Source organism: Mercenaria mercenaria, chromosome 5 (genome assembly GCF_021730395.1).
Source record: "Mercenaria mercenaria strain notata chromosome 5, MADL_Memer_1, whole genome shotgun sequence".
Lineage (NCBI taxonomy): Eukaryota > Metazoa > Mollusca > Bivalvia > Venerida > Veneridae > Mercenaria > Mercenaria mercenaria.
This window is the reverse complement of record NC_069365.1, coordinates 85947083-85965336: the sequence shown is the minus strand read 5'-3', so window position 1 is coordinate 85965336 and position 18254 is coordinate 85947083. Positions and strand designations below refer to the sequence as shown.

At 35.5% G+C, this 18254-nt stretch overlaps 1 protein-coding gene across 10 annotated transcripts in view; it reads left to right on the top strand.

The window, feature by feature from the left end:
• LOC123558608 (F-BAR and double SH3 domains protein 2-like) overlaps positions 1 to 18254 on the top strand; it is a 115958-nt gene that overhangs the window by 11951 nt on the left and 85753 nt on the right. For all 10 annotated transcript variants that reach the window (XR_008371103.1, XR_008371102.1, XR_008371104.1 and 7 more), the window contains exon 4: positions 14494 to 14579. Coding sequence is in view for 6 of the 10 variants with exons in the window: in XM_053544181.1 (XP_053400156.1) it covers positions 14494 to 14579 (86 nt within the window). In the remaining 4 variants the exon portion in view is untranslated. The remainder of the gene's footprint in view (positions 1 to 14493; positions 14580 to 18254) is intronic.

Sequence of the window (18254 nt, the reverse complement as noted above, 5' to 3'; positions counted from 1 at the left end):
CTTCAGCTCACAGAGCAATATGGGACCTTTCAGCTCACCAAGCATAATGGGCTTCAGCTCACCATACAGGAATGGATCTTTCAGCTCACAAGCAGAAATGGATACTTGTCAGCTCACCAAGCAATAATGGACCTTCACTCACCATAGCAGTAAATGACCTTCGCTTCACAGAGCAGTAATTGCCCTTCATTTCACAGACAGTAATGGCCTGTCAGCTCACCAACAGAATGGATCCTTGTCAGCTCACCAAAGCAATAATGGGCCCTTCAGCTCACCATGTAGAGCAACCATCCCTTCGGGTGGAGTTTTCCAGTGCCAAAATGGTGTTCAGTGTGATCTTTTTTGATAATTCATTGTTATTGTCTGTCATATTTTCTTCAAACCACATCTCTGGAACAAAAGTTGATAAAACTTGACATTGATGTTTCTAATGGATGTTAAAAGTTACTCCATTTCCACTCAGTGCTAATTTAGTGCCAAATGGCCAGAGCTAAAAGTAGAAGTCTTCAAATCATATCTCCTTGTAACCTGTTCTGATTTTGACTTCTTGTAAGACTCTTCCACCAAGTTTGTTTTAAATCATTCAAATTCATTAAAAACATTTATTCTGCTGGGTCCTTATCACTTTTCCCTACCTGTATAAAAGTGGAATCAGACAATGTGCTGATTTCAAAGCAATTCCTCTCGATTATATGATTCATCAAAAAGCATAGTTGCTTCAGAAATGTTCTTGTCAGACTCTGCTGGTCCAGCTGTGAAATAATTTCATATGAACTTTTCTTGGGCGACCATCACAGTTGGTTCATTTTTTTCCCATTTGACTAAAAGCATGCTGGCCAGGGAATGTGGTCACTTTTCACTTTATATATGTAGTGGGACCTTGTAAAATGCTCTTGTCAAATTTTGAAATAATTTCAAACAATTATAATTGTCTTTTGGTGGCCCCTAACAAGATGACATATTTGTTCCTTATATTTAGGCCAGAGTTCATTGATTTTTCATTACTCAGACCCTCCCTATTTTCTGTCATTTTCAAAAAAAAAAAAAAATGAAATTTCAAAAATTTCAAAAAATTTTAAGGGCAATGATTGATGTTTTGCTGAGTTCTGATGATAACAACTCCAGTATTTGTCAGCAATTGTGTGAAAATGTGTGAAATTTATGATTATCTTTGAACTATTTACAATATGCGATGAAAAAGCGAAATCCGGTATATCGACAATTAAACAATGAAACACAAGTTCTGTAAAGGCCAAGAAGATGAAAGCATGAAAAACTTTACAGTGTCTCAAATATATGCTAGATGTAACCAGATGTAAATAACAATGGCAACATTGACTGTGAATTTGACATGCATTTGGGAAATAAAATATGACATGGGAAGAAATATATATCGGTGACCCAAGGAGCAACAAAGTGCTGCTGAACAAAGGAGTCATCCGATAAAGCTTTTGATCACTTATCGTTTGTTGTTTTACTGCCTTTTTTTTTTTCTTCCCTCCTCCTGTCAACATTTTTCTGCCCAGAATCTGAGTAACAAGAAATTAAAAAACCCTGGCCTTAGTTAACAAACATGGCCACCAGAGCATCTTCAACAACATTTCCTCCTCTATAATACTGTTATTCCAATATTTAAACTTTTTGGATGACCGTCTACCAAGTTTTTTCAAGTGTTTGGATATATCAAAAACATGGCCACTAGAGTTTGCGGCTACTAAAGGTTAAGCAATGTCCTCAGTACCAAAACACATGATACTCTAGACTGATTCCCTGAAAAAAAACAACTGTTTCTCTATTTTGTTAACTCAAGTTAAGATGTAATTACAGTGTACCAGTCCTTTCATACCATCAATAGTAAAACCCATGATCAATAAGTCCCACAGTTACATGGTATAGAAACAGCAAGTACATCCTGGTCAATATTATAAGTGTTCTGTGTAATAAGGAGCAATCATTATAGTGTTCTAGTTGCTGGGGAGAAATCATTACAATTAAAGAATCATTAATTAACCCAGTAATTTAGAGCAATCAATGGTTCTTGGGTGCAGTATTATAGACTGGGTATTTACTCGTGTTGTTTATAGGCTGGACAGTTTCTGGAGAGTTCTGCCAGACTATTTCTGTGCATCTCAATATCGATATGACCAAAAGCATTCCTGTGACTAAAAATACAATATCAAAGAGAATGAACATGTTAAAGTTTTCGTTTCAGTAAATCTCAGTACGATAAGTGTAATATTTTTTTAAACGGAAGAAATAGTTGAAATCAAATGAAACTAAGTTTATAGAAGTGTTGATAATTACAAATTCAAAATAATACTGCACATTTCAGACCTCATTGAAATAACTAACGTTTGCAATATTTTGAAAGTTAATAAAGTTGTCCATAGAAGTTCTTACAGTTAAAGAAGGATCCAATCCAGAGCACTAAACTGTTATTTTGTCATGGTGAGGGAAACACTAGAAAATTAAGAACAGTGGCACTGATAGACTTTGAAATAATATCATGTTAGCCTCCTAGACAGCAACTAGGATGTGCTACCTGACCTTGCATGAATGTTAAGTGGTACAAGCATGAGCGGTCTTTTCCGTTACATTTCTATTGATAAATATACTTGGAAATACAAATTTACAGGCATTCGGGAATGCATAGTCTCAGCTGGCAGCAAGTGATTTTTGCTTTTGCGACTACTGCAGACCAAGATCAGTCTGCATGGACGTGCAGGCTGATCATGGTCTATACTGATTGCTATTCAGCCAGTAAATTTTCAGTGAATACCCCTTTGAATAATAAGTGGTACTGCAAAAATTTAATGATGGACCAGTCCATTTTATAAATATAGCAGGGTGAAGCATAAAGGCACTTGCTATAAATTTTCTGGGGTTTCAGTGACTGACACAATAGCAGTGGTGAGAGTTAGCTTAAATGAACTTACTGCACAAGAATATTCTTCAATGGTTCAAACAAATATTTGACCTTGGTTTCTCCTTGTCTGCAGGCAACTAAAGTTTACCTAATAAATTCAACATTAATTTACATTTGTAGTAGGGTAGAGTATAATAGGGTGCAGTTACACTGCGTTGCTGTATGTACTAGCTTTTATAGCAACATAGTAGAGTGTATGCCTAAGGTGTGAGAGGTCCCAGGATTGATATCAAGTCAGGACTGAAATATTTCCAGCCTGCCTCAATATAATATTGTGTGGGGGTTTGCATTTCAGCTCCCAGTTATTTTGTACCTGTCCAGTTTCTATGTAAAAATCCATCAATATTGATAACTATTTTCTAGTTGAAACTGGACATGTGTATTTTTTAAAACGTAAAGTCAGCTTCATAAACTACTGATTTATACTGCCCTTCCACCGTAGATAACAGCAGCTTGAGATTTGGCCATTTGTCAGGCTGTACTATATGATATATATCAAACATTTTTTCTTTTTGTTGACTTTAAATAGCACCGTTTTCTTAAATCCTAACCCTGCTAAATTTCTGTAATGAACTTGTCCAATAATAATCTTTAAATTTGGACAGTATCATTAACTGTAAAAATGGGTGCTTACCAAAAAGATACTGACTGAATATCATGACAGTGCATCTACACTGGTCTCAAAGGCAGAATCATGTATCCAGCATGATAAGGGTTAAGACATAATTATGTGTGATAACTCTAGACATCTGTTCATAGATATATCTTTAGCTGAGAATATTTTGTGGGCTTCATTCCACTCTGTAATACTTTCACTTTAGATTTGTAAGAAAGCTGTTTATTTTTCAGGTGCTTCATACCTGTCTTTCCCATACAGATTTCATTTTAGTTATTTTGATGTTTAAGTGACATTTGCAACAATATTCAAAGCTCACCAGCCTTTCAATACCTTGTACTATGTAACTTTTTACCAGCCTTTCAGTTCCTTTAATACTTTGATTCTTTTACAGTTTGATAGTGAACAGCTATATTTCATTTAAGAGACTGAAATATGTGGGGAAGAACTTTCCTTGATTGATTCCTTGATAAGAAGTTTCTGTTTCAGAACATTTTTATCTTATCTATCTCAGAATTGAAGTTATCGGAATAATGAAACCTTGTTTATCATCTGAAGAGATAAAACTGTTGATAACTGCTGAATACAGGAAAATATGTAAATTGTATTGATATGTTGATGTTTCTCTCCAGTTATAGATTGGAGATTGTATTACCAAAATTAAAGTTAAGAGATTATTGTACCCCCCCCCCCCCCCCACTGGTTTCAGGTTGTCTGTCTGTCCATAGACACAATCTTGTGCGCACCAACTCTTCTCATCCCCTTGACAGAATTTAATGATCAGTAACAACTGTAGTTGGGCATGGTGCATGTTAGGTTCTTTCAGAAAATAAATTTGCAGAGTTACGGGACTTCTTTTTTTGTTACTTAAGAAATAATAAGTTCCCAAACGTGGTTTATCGTAGAATAACCCGAGTTTTGAGTTCTTATGCGTAATGTATCACGAAGGTTATTCTACAATTAATCACACTTGGGAACTTATTGTTTCGATTCTAACACGACATACTAGTATCAACAATGTTAGAAAAAATGGTAACTACTTTTTACGACTGTGCTACGCACCTGGATCAGATGACATCATTGCAAGCGAGTGGTTTATTGTAGAATAACCCGAGATAGATTTTGCTCTACATGTATGTAGGTTATTCGCTGGTCGTGTTAGAATATACTATATACATTGTGTCTGCACATGCAATCTTGTGCGCACCATCTCTCCTCATTGCCTTGACAGAATTGAATGAAACTTCACACAAGTGATCAGTGACAACAGTAGTTGTGCATGGTGTATGTTAGGTTCTTTCAGAAAAAAAATTGCAGAGTTACGGGACTTTGTTTTTTGTTACAATATGATATACATAGAGTCTGCATATGCTGCGTCTTGTGTGCACCTAATCTCCTGAATCCATGCACACAATTTAATGAAACTTAACACAAGTGATCAGTAGTATTCCTAGTTGTGCATGGTGCATGTTTTGTTCTTTCAGAAAAAAGTTCTGCACAGTTATGGGACTTTGTTTTTTGTTTGTGTACTATAGACATACAGTCTGCATATGCAATCTTGTGCGTGCCTAATCTCCCGAACCCTTGCACACAATTTAATGAAACTTCACACAAGTGATTAGTACCAACCCTAGTTTTGCATGGTGCATGTTATGTTCTTTCAGATAAATATTCTGCAGAGTTATAGGACTTTGTTTTTTGTTACTATGCTGCATGTATACATGGAGTCTGCTAAAAATATGCAATCTTGTATGCGCCTAATCTCCCAAACCATTGCACACAATTTATTGAAACTTAACACAAGTGATCAGTACCAACCTTACTTGTGCATGGTGCATGTTCGGTTCTTTCAGAAAAATATTCTGCAGAGTTATGGGACTTTGTTTTTTATGTTACTATACTATATACATAGACTCTATATACTGTAAAATAATTTAATTTCGTGGGCATGAAATTTCGTGGTTTTGGTCAAAAAGGCAATTTCATGGGGATATGAATTCGTGGATTTCAACTTTTGAACATAAAATGAATGGGAATTTTACTTGTTCACTTGGATTAAATTTTGTGGATTAACTCAACCACGAAATCCACGAAAATTAGTCCCCCACAAATATTTATGATTTCACAGTACATACAGTCCGCATAATTGAAATGTACTGTGTCAGTGCGTGCGGGGGGTGGGGGGGCGGGAACATTCATCACCTTCAGTGATAACTCTAGTTTTCAGTAAGAGTAAAAGGTTGATTGAAAGCAATGAATATGTAAATTTTATCAGACAGTAAGCTTTCAACAGTTATGAACATATAGCGTTCAAGCTGCTGTCCGTATGTACGTAAGTCCTGAAATCTTATGTGTCCAACTCCTCCCACACTATTTGCCTGATTTGCTTCAAACTTTTACAGATGAACAAGTTTGATTTGCAGATCATAAGACCATAAAAGAAGGATATTTTGTTGCTGTATAGAATAAAGAAAAAAATCATGTATGTCCAACTCCACAAACACTATTAAAAGGATATGCTTGAGTTTCACAGATGAAGGACATGTGAAGATGACCATAGATAATTTTTTTCTGTGGCTAATTTTTCTAGAATTATATAGCCCTTTCTTAATTTCACAAAACAGGCCATAGTAAAGAAATTTGGTGTGTTCAGGTCCTCATACACTTTTCGAAGGAATCGATTCAAAGTTGCTCGGATGCACCACCTCATTCTGAATACAGTTTGCTTCAAACTTTTAGCCAACATCCTTCATGTGAAGATGGTCTGTACGAAAAACTTTGCTATTCAGAGGATGGCGCATTATGTTTTTCTACTCTAGACTATGTCTAGCAGATTTACAGTCTGCATGGTGTAAATAAAATCTCTGATTTTACTGTAATAAAATTTGATCTGAGATTACTGGAAATAGTTGTATCCCTTTACTGAAACATTGCAGAAAGTAAAAACTGTGATTTGCTGTAATAAAGTTTTATATTAGCGATGATTTCAATGGAGAAAACAGAGGATAAAAATGTAAATGATGTCTGATTTCTCCCAGATTCCCTTACTGAAAATTGAATTGATTATCTCCTACCTCTCTATAGACTGATAGGAAATGATACAGGTAAAGTGAGGAATAAGTAAAAGCTGTGATTTTATCATAATAAAGTTAGATGTTATTGATGACATTGGCTAGGATGAGGAGGAAATAGATGTGTCAGATTGACTCTTCTGTCAAGATAAATCAGCAAAGATTATCAGTGTTTTATGCTTGTTGCCACTCATCACAGCTAAGAGAATAAAGAATGCATTTTCACTACTTAGACGTGAAACAAAGCTAGGCAATTTTCAGCAGTAAAGTTTAATATTATTGACAATATAGAGTACAGATATGATAATGTGTCAGAAATGCTTTTAAAAAGTTTCTTTTAATTGATAAAATGTGAATGATTACTTGTCTTTTATGCTACTTTACCCCATTGGAATGAATTCTCTGGCCTTTCCATTGTGTTGATAATTTTCACTGGTGTGTATTAAACATATTGCTTTTTTATTAGCTCACCTGAGCACGAAGTGCTCAAAGGTGAGCTTTAGTGATCACCCTGTGTCCGGCGTCCGTCGTCGTCCGTCGTCCGTCCGTCCGTCCGTCCGTCCGTCCGTCCGTCGTCAACAATTTGACTGTTAACACTCTAGAGGTCACATTTTTGACCCAATCTTAATGAAACTTGGTCAGAATGTTACCCTCAATAAAATCTTGGACGAGTTCGATATTGGGTCATCTGGGATCAAAAACTAGGTCATCAGGTCAAATCAAAGGAAAAGCTTGTTAACACTCTAGAGGTCACATTTTTGGCCCAGTCTTAATGAAACTTGGTCAGAATGTTACCCTCAATAAAATCTTGGACGAGTTCGATATTGGGTCATCTGGGGTCAAAAACTAGCTCATCAGGTCAAATCAAAGGAAAAGCTTGTTAACACTCTAGAGGTCACAATTTTGGCCCAATCTTAATGAAACTTGGTCAGGATGTTACCCTAAATAAAATCTTGGACGAGTTCGATATTGGGTCATCTTGGTTCAAAAACTAGGTCACCAGGTCAAATCAAAGAAAAAGCTTGTTAACACTCTAGAGGTCACATTTTGGCCCAATCTTAATGAACTTGGTCAGAATGTTACCTCAATAAAATCTTGGACGATTTCGATATTTGGTTATCTGGGTTCATAAACTAGGTCACCAGGTCAAATCAAAGGAAAAGCTTGTTAACACTGTAGAAGCCGCATTTATGACTGTATCTTCATGAAACTTGGTCAGATTGTTAATATTGATGATCTTAAGGTCCAGTTTGAATCTGGGTCATGTAGGATAAAAAACTAGGTCACCAAGCCAAATCAAATGAAAAGCTAGTTTACACTAGAGGCCACATTTATGACCATACCTTAATGAAACTTGGTCAAATCTTGATGATCTATAGCTCAAGTTCAAATCTGGGTTAGGTGGGGTCAAAAACTAGGTCACTAGGTCATATCAAAGGAAAAGCTTGTTAACACTCTCGAGGCCACATTTATGACTATATCTTCATGAAACTTAATCAGAATGTTAAACTTGATGATCTTTAGGGCAATTTTGAATCTGGGTCATGTCGGTCAAAAACTAGGTCACCGGGTCAAATCAAAGGAAAAGCTAATTAACACTGTAGAGGCCACGTTTATGACCATATCTTAATGAAACTTGGTCAGAATGTTAATCTTGATGATCTTTAGGTCAAGTTTAAATCTGGGTCAGATGGAGTCAAAAACTAGGTCACTAGGTCATATCAAAGGAAAAGCTTGTTAACACTCTAGAGGCCACATTTATAACTATATCTTCATGAAACTTAGTCAGAATGTTAAACTTGATGGTCTTTAGGTCAAGTTCGAATCTTGGTCATGTCGGGTCAAAAACTAGGTCACGGGGGTCAAATAAAAGGAATAGTTAGTTAACACTTTAGAGGCCACATTTATGACCATATCTTAATGAAACTTGTTCAGAATGTTAATCTTGATGATCTATAGGTCAAGTTTAAATCTGGGTCAGGTGTGTTAAAAAACTAGGTCACTAGGCCAAATCAAAGGAAAAGCTTGTTAAGACTCTAGAGGCCAGATTTATGACTGTATCTTCATGAAACTTAATCAGAATGTTAATCTTGATGATCTTTAGGTCAAGTTCGAATCTGGGTCATGTGGGGGCAAAAACTAGGTCACCGGGTCAAATCAAAGGAAAAGCTAGTTAACACTTTAGAGGCTTCATTTATGACCATATCTTAATGAAACTTGGTCAGAATGTTGATCTTGATGATCTATAGGTCAATAGGTCAGGTGAGCGATACAGGGCCTTCATGGCCCTCTTGTTCACTTTAATGCTCCTCAATATTTTTTTTTCATTCCAGCAGTTACTTTAAGTTTTTACTTGTGAAAAAGATGAAACAGATTTCTTTTAAAATTTGGTATAAAATATTGGGTGGGCTGTTTATTAGGGATGGGGCTTTCATATTGGGCCATTATACGGTAGGTAAAGGTATGCAGAGACTGAAAATGAAAAAAATCTGAATTGTTCTAATGGCCTTCTTAGCGTACCATTTTATCATGAAAGAAGGAAATCTGGGGATATCCTAGAAAATATCAATAATGTAAATAGATCATCTTTTGACAAATGATTGAATTTGATCCTACAGCTTTGTCATGTCTGCTAGAGTCTGATGTCTGAAAGCACTGGCGTCACTCAATGGTGATTGATCCATTTATATATAATATAAAAGAATAATTCTTGCAAATTGGGAGGAGGAATTTCTGCTGCATTTATTTTGTGATAGACTAAAGATACTGAGTTTTTAGCTCGACTTTTCGAAGAAAAAGTAGAGCTATTGCACTCGTCCCTGCGTCGTTGTTGGCATCGCCGTTGGTTAAAGTTTTTGATAAGGTCAAATATCTCAGTTACTACCAAAGCTTTTGACTTGAAACTTAAAATTGTTATTTACTATCAAAGTCTACACCAGGAGAAACAATCCCCATAACTTTGATTTGAATTTTGACAGAGTAAGGGTATGCCCCTTTTTAACTTAGAATTGTTTGGTTAAAGTTTTTGATAGTCAGATATCTCTGTTACTATCAAAGGTTTTTACTTGAAACTTAAAAAAGTTATTACTGTCAAAGTCTGCACAAGTAGAAACAATTCCCATAACTCTGATTTGAATTTTGACTGTGTTATGCCCCTTTTTAACTTGGATTTTTTTGGTTAAAGTTTTATTAGCTCACGTGAGCACGAAGTGCTCAAAGGTGAGCTTTAGTGATTGCCCTGTGTCCGTCGTCCGTCAGTCGTCCGTCCGTCTTCGTCAACAATTTGACTGTTAACACTCTAGAGGTCACAATTTTGGTCCAATCCTAATGAAACTTGGTCAGAATGTTACTCTCAATAAAATCTTGGATGAGTTTGATATTTGGTCATCTGGGGTCAAAAACTAGGTCACCAGGTCAAATCAAAGGAAAAGCTTGTTAACACTCTAGAGGTCACAATTTTGGCCCAATTTAAACGAAACTTGGTCAGAATGTTACTCTCAATAAAATCTTGGATGAGTTTGATATTGGGTCATTTGGGGTCAAAAACTAGGTCACCAGGTCAAATCAAAGGAAAAGCTTGTTAACACTCTAGAGGTCACAATATTGGCCTGATCTTATTGAAACTTAATCAGAATGTTACCCTTAATAAAATCTTGAGTTTGATATTGGGTCATCTGGGTTCAAAAACTAGGTCACCAGGTCAAATCAAAGGAAAAGCTTGTTAACACTCTAGTGGTCACAATTTTGGCCCAATCTTTATGAAACTTGGTCAGAATGTTACCCTCAGTAAAATCTTGGACAAGTTTGATATTGGGTCATCTGGGGTTAAAAACTAGGTCACCAGGTCAAATCAAAGGAAAAGCTTACTAACACTCAGAGGTCACAATTTTGGCCCAATCTTAATGAAACTTGGTCAGAATGTTACCCTCAATAAAATCTTGAAAGAGTTTGATATTGGGTCATCAGGGGTCAAAAGCTAGGTCACCAGGTCAAATCAAAGGAAAAGCTTGTTAACACTTTAGAGGCCACATTTATGACTATATCTTCATGAAACATGGTCAGGATTTTAATCTTGATGATCTCAAGGTCTAGTATGAATCTGGGTCATGTAAGATCAAAAACTAGGTCAGCAGGTCAAGTCAAAGGAATAGCCAGTTAACACTGTAGAGGCCACATTTATAACCATATCTTAATGAAACTTGGTCAGAATGTTAATCTTGATGATCTATAGATCACATTTAAATCTGGGTCAGGTGGGATAAAAAACTAGATCACTAGGTCAAATCAAAGGAAAATCTTGTTAACACTATAGAGGTGACATTTATGACTATATCTTCATGAAACTTGGTCAGAATGTTAAACTTGATGATCTTTAGGTCAAGTTTGAATCTTGGTCATGTCGGGATAAAAACTAGGTCACCGGGTCAGATCAAAGGAAAAGCTAGTTATCACTTTAGAGGCAACATTTATGACCATATCTTAATGAAACTTGGTCCAAATGTTATGTATATCTTCATGAAACATGGTCAGGATTTTAATGTTGATGAACTCAAGGTCCAGTATGAATCTGGGTCATGTAAGATCAAAAACTAGGTCAGGAGGTCATGTCAAAGGAATAGCTAGTTAACACTGTAGAGGCCACATTTATAACCATATCTTAATGAAACTTGGTCAGAATGTTAATCTTGATGATCTATAGATCAAGTTTAAATCTGGGTCAGGTGGGGTCAAAAACTAGGTCACTAGGTCAAATCAACAAAAAAGCTTTTTAACACTCTAGAAGCCACATTTATGACTGTATCTTAATAAAACTTAGTCAGAATGTTAAACTTGATGATCTTTAGGTCAGGGTCGAATCTGGGTCATGTTGGGTCAAAAACTAGGTCACAGGGTCAAATCAAAGGAATAGCTAGTTAACACTTAAGAGGCCACATTTATGACCATATCTTAATGAAACTTGGTCAGAATGTTAATCTTGATGATCTTTAGGTCAATAGGTCAGGTGAGCGATACAGGGCCTTCATGGCCCTCTTGTTGTATGTAAGCTGGTACCTCATATTACCGGTAAAACTTCACACACTTATGCACTGTGATAAACTGACTTACATTGCTCAGGTCCCATTTTTATATGCCCGTTTGAAAAATGGGACGTATTATGGGAACGCCCCTGGCGGGCGGATGGGTGGGAGGGCGGCGTCCACAGACTTTGTCCGGAGCATATCTTCTACATGCATGGAGGGATTTTGATGAAACTTGGCACAGTTGTTCACCATCATGAGACAGAGTGTCATGCGCAAGAACCAGGTCCCTAGGTCTAAGGTCATGGTCACGCTTAGAGGTCAAAGGTCAAATTCAAGAATGACTTTGTCCGGAGCATATCTCCTTCATGCATGGAGGGATTTTGATGAAAGTTGGAACAATTGTTCACCATCATGAGTCGGAGTGTCATGCGCAAGAACCAGGTCCCTAGGTCTAAGGTCAAGGTCACACTTAGAGGTCAAAGGATACAAGAATGAAAACTTTGTCTGGAGCATTTCTTCTTCATGCATGGAGGGATTTTGATATAACTTGGCACAAATGTTCACCACTACGAGGCGGAGTGTCATGTGCAAGAACCAGGTCCCTTGGTCTAAGGTCAAGGTCACACTTAGAGGCCAAAGGTCTGATACAAGAATGACTTTGTCCGAAGCATTTCTTCTTCATGCATGGAGGGATTTTGATGTAACTTGGCACAATTAAACACCATCATGAGACAAAGTGTCATGTGCAGTTCCCTTCTTTAGAATTACTTCCCTTTGTTGTTATTATAAATAGCTGATATTGTAACTTTTTCATTACTAGTCATAGGGAAAAATCGAGACCACTTTTCTGTAGTACAACATGCATGTTACATCCAATTTTGAGGTGTATTTTGACCAATCTCTACCTGGTAAGGATTTTTATGCGGACTTACAATTTTTTTGGGGATTTTTTTTTTTTTTTTTTTTTTTTTTTTTTTTTAAGATTAACTTCCCTTAGTTGTTACTATAAATAACTTATATTGTAACTTTTTTATAATTGACCATAGGGAAAAACCAAGACCACTTTTCTGTGGTACAACATAGATGTTACTTTCCAATTTTAGGTTTATTTTAAGGTATCTCTACCTGGTAAGGAGTTTTTTTGTGGACTTAGAAAAACAAAAGAATTACAATGATTACTAAACAACCACAAAATTAAAATTCCATCGGCAAATACAGGTGCTAGAGTAAAGAAATTTGCTGTGACGGGCGTATATTGTGACATTCTAGCACTCCTGTTTGACTTTTATATTCATTCAATTAACAAGGCTGTTGAATAGTCGAGTGTTGCTGTCCTACGGCAGCTCTTGTTACTTTCTGAAATTCTTAACATTTACTATAAACTTTAAAAACCTATACTCCTGTGTTAAAATACTTTCTTGAATAAAAAAAGCATTTTGTGATGAAACATCATTGATTATTTTGTTCTGGAGATATCCCTTTTAAGAATCTATAAATTTAATTCAAGGCTTTACTCCAATGCTTAATTTGATTTACCAAGGTTTGATGCCAATTTGATTCAATTTATTTACAATATAGGGTTCACAGAAAGAAATTCCTTTAAATTTGTTTGATGGTGTTTTTTAAAATTGTCTTTGAAAAGAGTTTCAACTTTTCAAAATATTTTCTTTGAAGATATAATATATAGTTTATTCCACATTATTGACGTATGATTTTGTATAGAAATAATCTTAAAAATGCTTTGGAAAAGAGCAAATCTTGTTTCTTATGGGAAGGTGTGGTGTGATTCTGTGAGTGGTGACAACACTGTGACCTCCCAAACCAGACCCATTGTTTGGACAAAGGTCAGTCTCTCCATTTCTGGATGAGAGTTCCTGGTTGCTTTCACCAGTGCAGGCACAATGACTTCAGCTTACACTTTCAGGTGCAGGATGACTCTTGCACAGTAAATGCTGTCAAAAAACTGAAAAAATTTACGTAGCTGTAAGGAAGTCGTCCTGTTTCTCCTGCTATTTCTAGAGTACTCACAGTAGCAAGAAGAAGGAAATTCATGTGATTTTATAAAATGGAAGTATTATGTCTGTTTTAAGAAGATTTTGTAGCATTTTTCCGGAAACAATTGAGTTAATTATTGATGGTAAGGACCAAGAGGCTTTTTGTAATCAATACTGCTTCACAAGTCTATTTGTTAATCAACATGCTATGTCTTTTGTAGTGATGTTTTTTTTCACTGAGCAGTAAACAAAATTTTCAGGGGAAGCAAACATCAGTCTGTCTTATTTGGTCTTTACAGTCAATATTGACTTTCCAGCTCCAGTTGAAAAAGTAGATGACATATTGGAGTGTTGAGTTTATGCATAATTTAAGCATGGTCAGGCACATTGATAGATTTACTGACCTTTCTGCTACTACAAACCAATGGATTGGTGCATATATCCCTGGCATTTAAGTTTGTGCTCTGAGGTGTGGGGCTCCACAGAGGCTCAAAATGTTTAAGAAAAGGAAAACTGAATATGAATAATATTTATTTGTTGGGTTTAACATCGCACTGACACAATTATAGGTCATATGGCGACTTTCCAGCTTTTATGGTGGAGGAAGACCCTAGGTGCCCCTCTGTGCATTATTTTTTCAGGAGCGGGCACCTTGGTAGAACCACCGACCTTCCGTAAGCCAGCTGGTTGGCTTCCTCACATGGAGAGAATTCAATGCCCCGAGTGAGGCTCGAACCCACATCAATGAGGGGCAAGTGATTTGAAGTCAGCGACCTTAACCACTCGGCCACTGAGGCCCCCATGAATATTATTATGATGAATAAATAGAAATATTAATTTTTCAAAAATTCTTGTTTCTTTTCAGGGTTTACTTAAGTTAACAGGGCAGTTGCTGAAGAGAGATTTTCAGGCTATGCCAGATCTGTCAACAGAAGATGGTAGAGAACATAGGTATGCTGTCTTAAATATATGTTCAGATATAAGATCTTCTTTAGCTGTGGTTAATGTTTTGCTAATAGATCTACTCAAACATTTTACTGAAATATTTTTAGCTCGACTATTCGAAGAATAGTCTAGCTATTCTACTCACCCTGGCGTCGGCGTCGGCGTCGGCGTCGGCGTCACACCTTGGTTAAGTTTTTGCATGCAAGTACATACAGCCATCAGTGAAAGGCATATAGCTTTGAAACTTATTTCTTCTTTTTCTAGGTCAATTACCAACCTCTCTGGGTCAAGTCCCATAACTCTGACATGTATTTTGAGCAAATTATGCCCCCTTTTGGACTTAGAAAATTTTGGTTAAAGTTTTACATGCAAGTTACTATCTCCAAAACTAATGCAGATATTGATTTGAAACTTCACATGTGTCTTCGGGGTTATAAAACTAGTTGATAGCAGCAAGTCCCATAACTCTGACTTTCATTTTGGCCAAATTATGCCCCCTTTTGGACTTAGAAAATTCTGGTTAAAGTTTTGCGTGCAAGTACATACAACTATTTCTAAAAGGCATATAGATTTAAAACTTATTTTTTCTTTTTCTAGATCAATTACCAACCTCACTGGGTCAAGTCCCATAACTCTGACATGTTATTTGAGCAAATTATGCCCCCTTTTAGACTTAGAAAATTTTGGTTAAAGTTTTACATGCAAGTTACTATCTCCAAAACTAATGCAGATATTGATTTGAAACTTCACATGTGTCTTCGGGGTTATAAAACTAGTTGATAGCAGCAAGTCCCATAACTCTGACTTTCATTTTGGCCAAATTATGCCCCCTTTTGGACTTAGAAAATTCTGGTTAAAGTTTTGCGTGCAAGTACATACAACTATTTCTAAAAGGCATATAGATTTAAAACTTATTTTTCTTTTTCTAGATCAATTACCAACCTCACTGGGTCAAGTCCCATAACTCTGACATGTTTTTTGAGCAAATTATGCCCCCTTTTAGACTTAGAAAATTTTGGTTAAAGTTTTACATGCAAGTTATTATCTCCAAAAATAATGCAGATATTGATTTGAAACTTCACATGTGTCTTCGGGGTTATAAAACTAGTTGATAGGATCAAGTCCCATAACTCTGACTTTCATTTTGGCCAAATTATGCCCCCTTTTGGACTTAGAAAATTCTGGTTGAAGTTTTGCGTGCAAGTACATACAGCTATTACTAAAAGGCATATAGATTTGAAACTTATTTTTTCTTTTTCTAGATCAATTACTAACCTCACTGGATCAAGTCCCAAAACTCTGGCATGTATTTTGGGCAAATTATGCCCCTTTTGGACTTTGAAAATTCTGGTTAAAGTTTTACATGCAAGTTACTATCTCCAAAACTAATGCAGATATTGAATTGAAACTTCTCATGTGCCTTCGGGGTTATAAAACTAGTTGATAGCAGCAAGTCCCATAACTGATATGCATTTTGGTCAAATTATTCCCCCTTTTGAACTTAAAACTCTTTTGATATTTAACTTTTTTGGGTAATATTTTCCTGCTTCTGGGTCAATATTTCGAATAGTCGAGCTTGGCTGTCTTACGGACAGCTCTTGTTATATTACTATTAGGTTTTTAAACAAAATGTTTTGTACAGTATGCCGGATATACATGGACAAGTACCCTTTAGAAGAAAACGATTATTAGATTAACTGACAGGAGAGCCATAGTGTGATTTATGGATTGGTACCTGTTCAGATATATCCTGTATTGTACAAGATGATGTTTAGTAATATTTTCATTCTATAGGTATTTTTCTCTGTAAAAAAAGGCTAGTCTCATGTTCATCTTATATGTAAACTTTAAAAATTTTCATTAACTGCAAGCTGGTAGCTTTAAAAATTGAGAATCAGTATTCCTTAAAAAACTCTTCCAGCTTTCTTTTGTGTTATAAGATTTCCTTGTCTTGTTTACAGCTTCAAAAACCTGCTTGCTATTTCTCATTTACTGTAGATTGTTTAATATTTGCATTTTTTTCCCTGTTAATATTTTTTAAAGAGAGATAAACATGAATTCAAAACCCTTTGGATAATTGGCTGCATTATTTACAGAAGTACTATAAAGCGCTATTTCTTAACTATTTGAAGTTAAGGCCATTACAAATTAATTGGTAAATTATCATCCATATTTTTGTTAGAAATGTGGAGGGGTTCTGCAGAATATTGTTTTTCATTTAAATTTTCAGTAGAGTTTGTCATTACAAAAAAAAAGTTCAAAATACTTATCGAAATACAAAGTTACTATCTAAAAGAAAATCGAAAAAAAAAAATTCATTTAAAAAAAATGTAATAAAATCGGTCGTGCTGCATGAATAGCCGGAGTGGGTGGGGTGGGGGAGATGATATTGAATCAATTAATTTATTATGGTTTTGTCAAACAGGTGAAATAAAATTATTGCAAACATTATCCAGTTTACATTATTACTTTATGGATACAAAACTTTCTCCAACTTTTGAATATAGATTTCCTTCGTCTTTGTAAAATCACTTTTAGCTTAATTTGGTTTAAAACCTAAGGATTTTACAGCAATATTATTTCTTAAGCATTTAAGTCAAATGTGTATGCTGTATAAAATTAGGACTTCGGTCATTGTTATGAATGATATGTATGAGTTATATTTCCTTACTGCATCATATTGTCATAAAAACCAACTCATCCATTCATTTTAAAAATTTCATTTCCTTTGAAATCATTTATGATTTTCTATTCAGACTTTGATGCCTCATGTATTTTGTTACTGAATCATATCAAGAAATTTAAGTCTTAGCAAACAATTACAATGCCCATTAGTAAATTTTATTATAATAACTTGAAATACACAAATTCATGTCTCCACAAAATTGCTGAAAATTTTTATTCCAGTAAAATGAAATAATTAATAAATTTCACAATATTAGATGAAGATTAGGCAAGTTTTAAGCTTTAGCCTGCTGGTGGCAAATGAGTCGAGATCTGCCTTTGTGACCAGTGCAGACCAAGATCAGATGTGACGTGCAGGCTGATCTTGGTCTCCACTGTTCGCTATTCAGTCTGTAAATTTTCAGTAAACACCCCTTTGAATAATAATTGGTACTGCCTCAAATAGAATGATGGACCAATCTACTTTAGGAATTTAGCAGGGTAAAGGTTAAAATGGAACACAAAAAACTTAATGTTTTTTTGAAAAAGAACCTGTTCTTATATCATACGTGTTATCTGCATGCCAGCAAATTGCAGATACCAAATAGCAGTGGAATCAGTTTACATCTATATTTTATATGATAAATTAGCATATGACAGAGAAAAGCCATTAAATTATATTATGTTCTACAGATCTGCTTCTGAAAGACATAATGACGACACTGAGAATATTTTTCTCATTTTGAAGAGGAATGTTCATGCAACTTTTTTGTTTATCACATTTTGATATTTAAGAAGGGGACAGAAAAGCACTGTCTCTGTGATTTTCCTAGATGTATTGGAAAAAGCAAAATAAAACTTTTCCTAGAATTATGCGCCAGACCAACTGTAAAAGTTCTGCCTTTCATGGTGTTCTTTTTTCATGTCTGAATATTGGTCTGTGGGCCAGTTTCTGAAAGTCCTCTAGTTTTTCGATTTCGTAACCCAGAAATTAGGCAAAGGTTCATCCACTTCAGC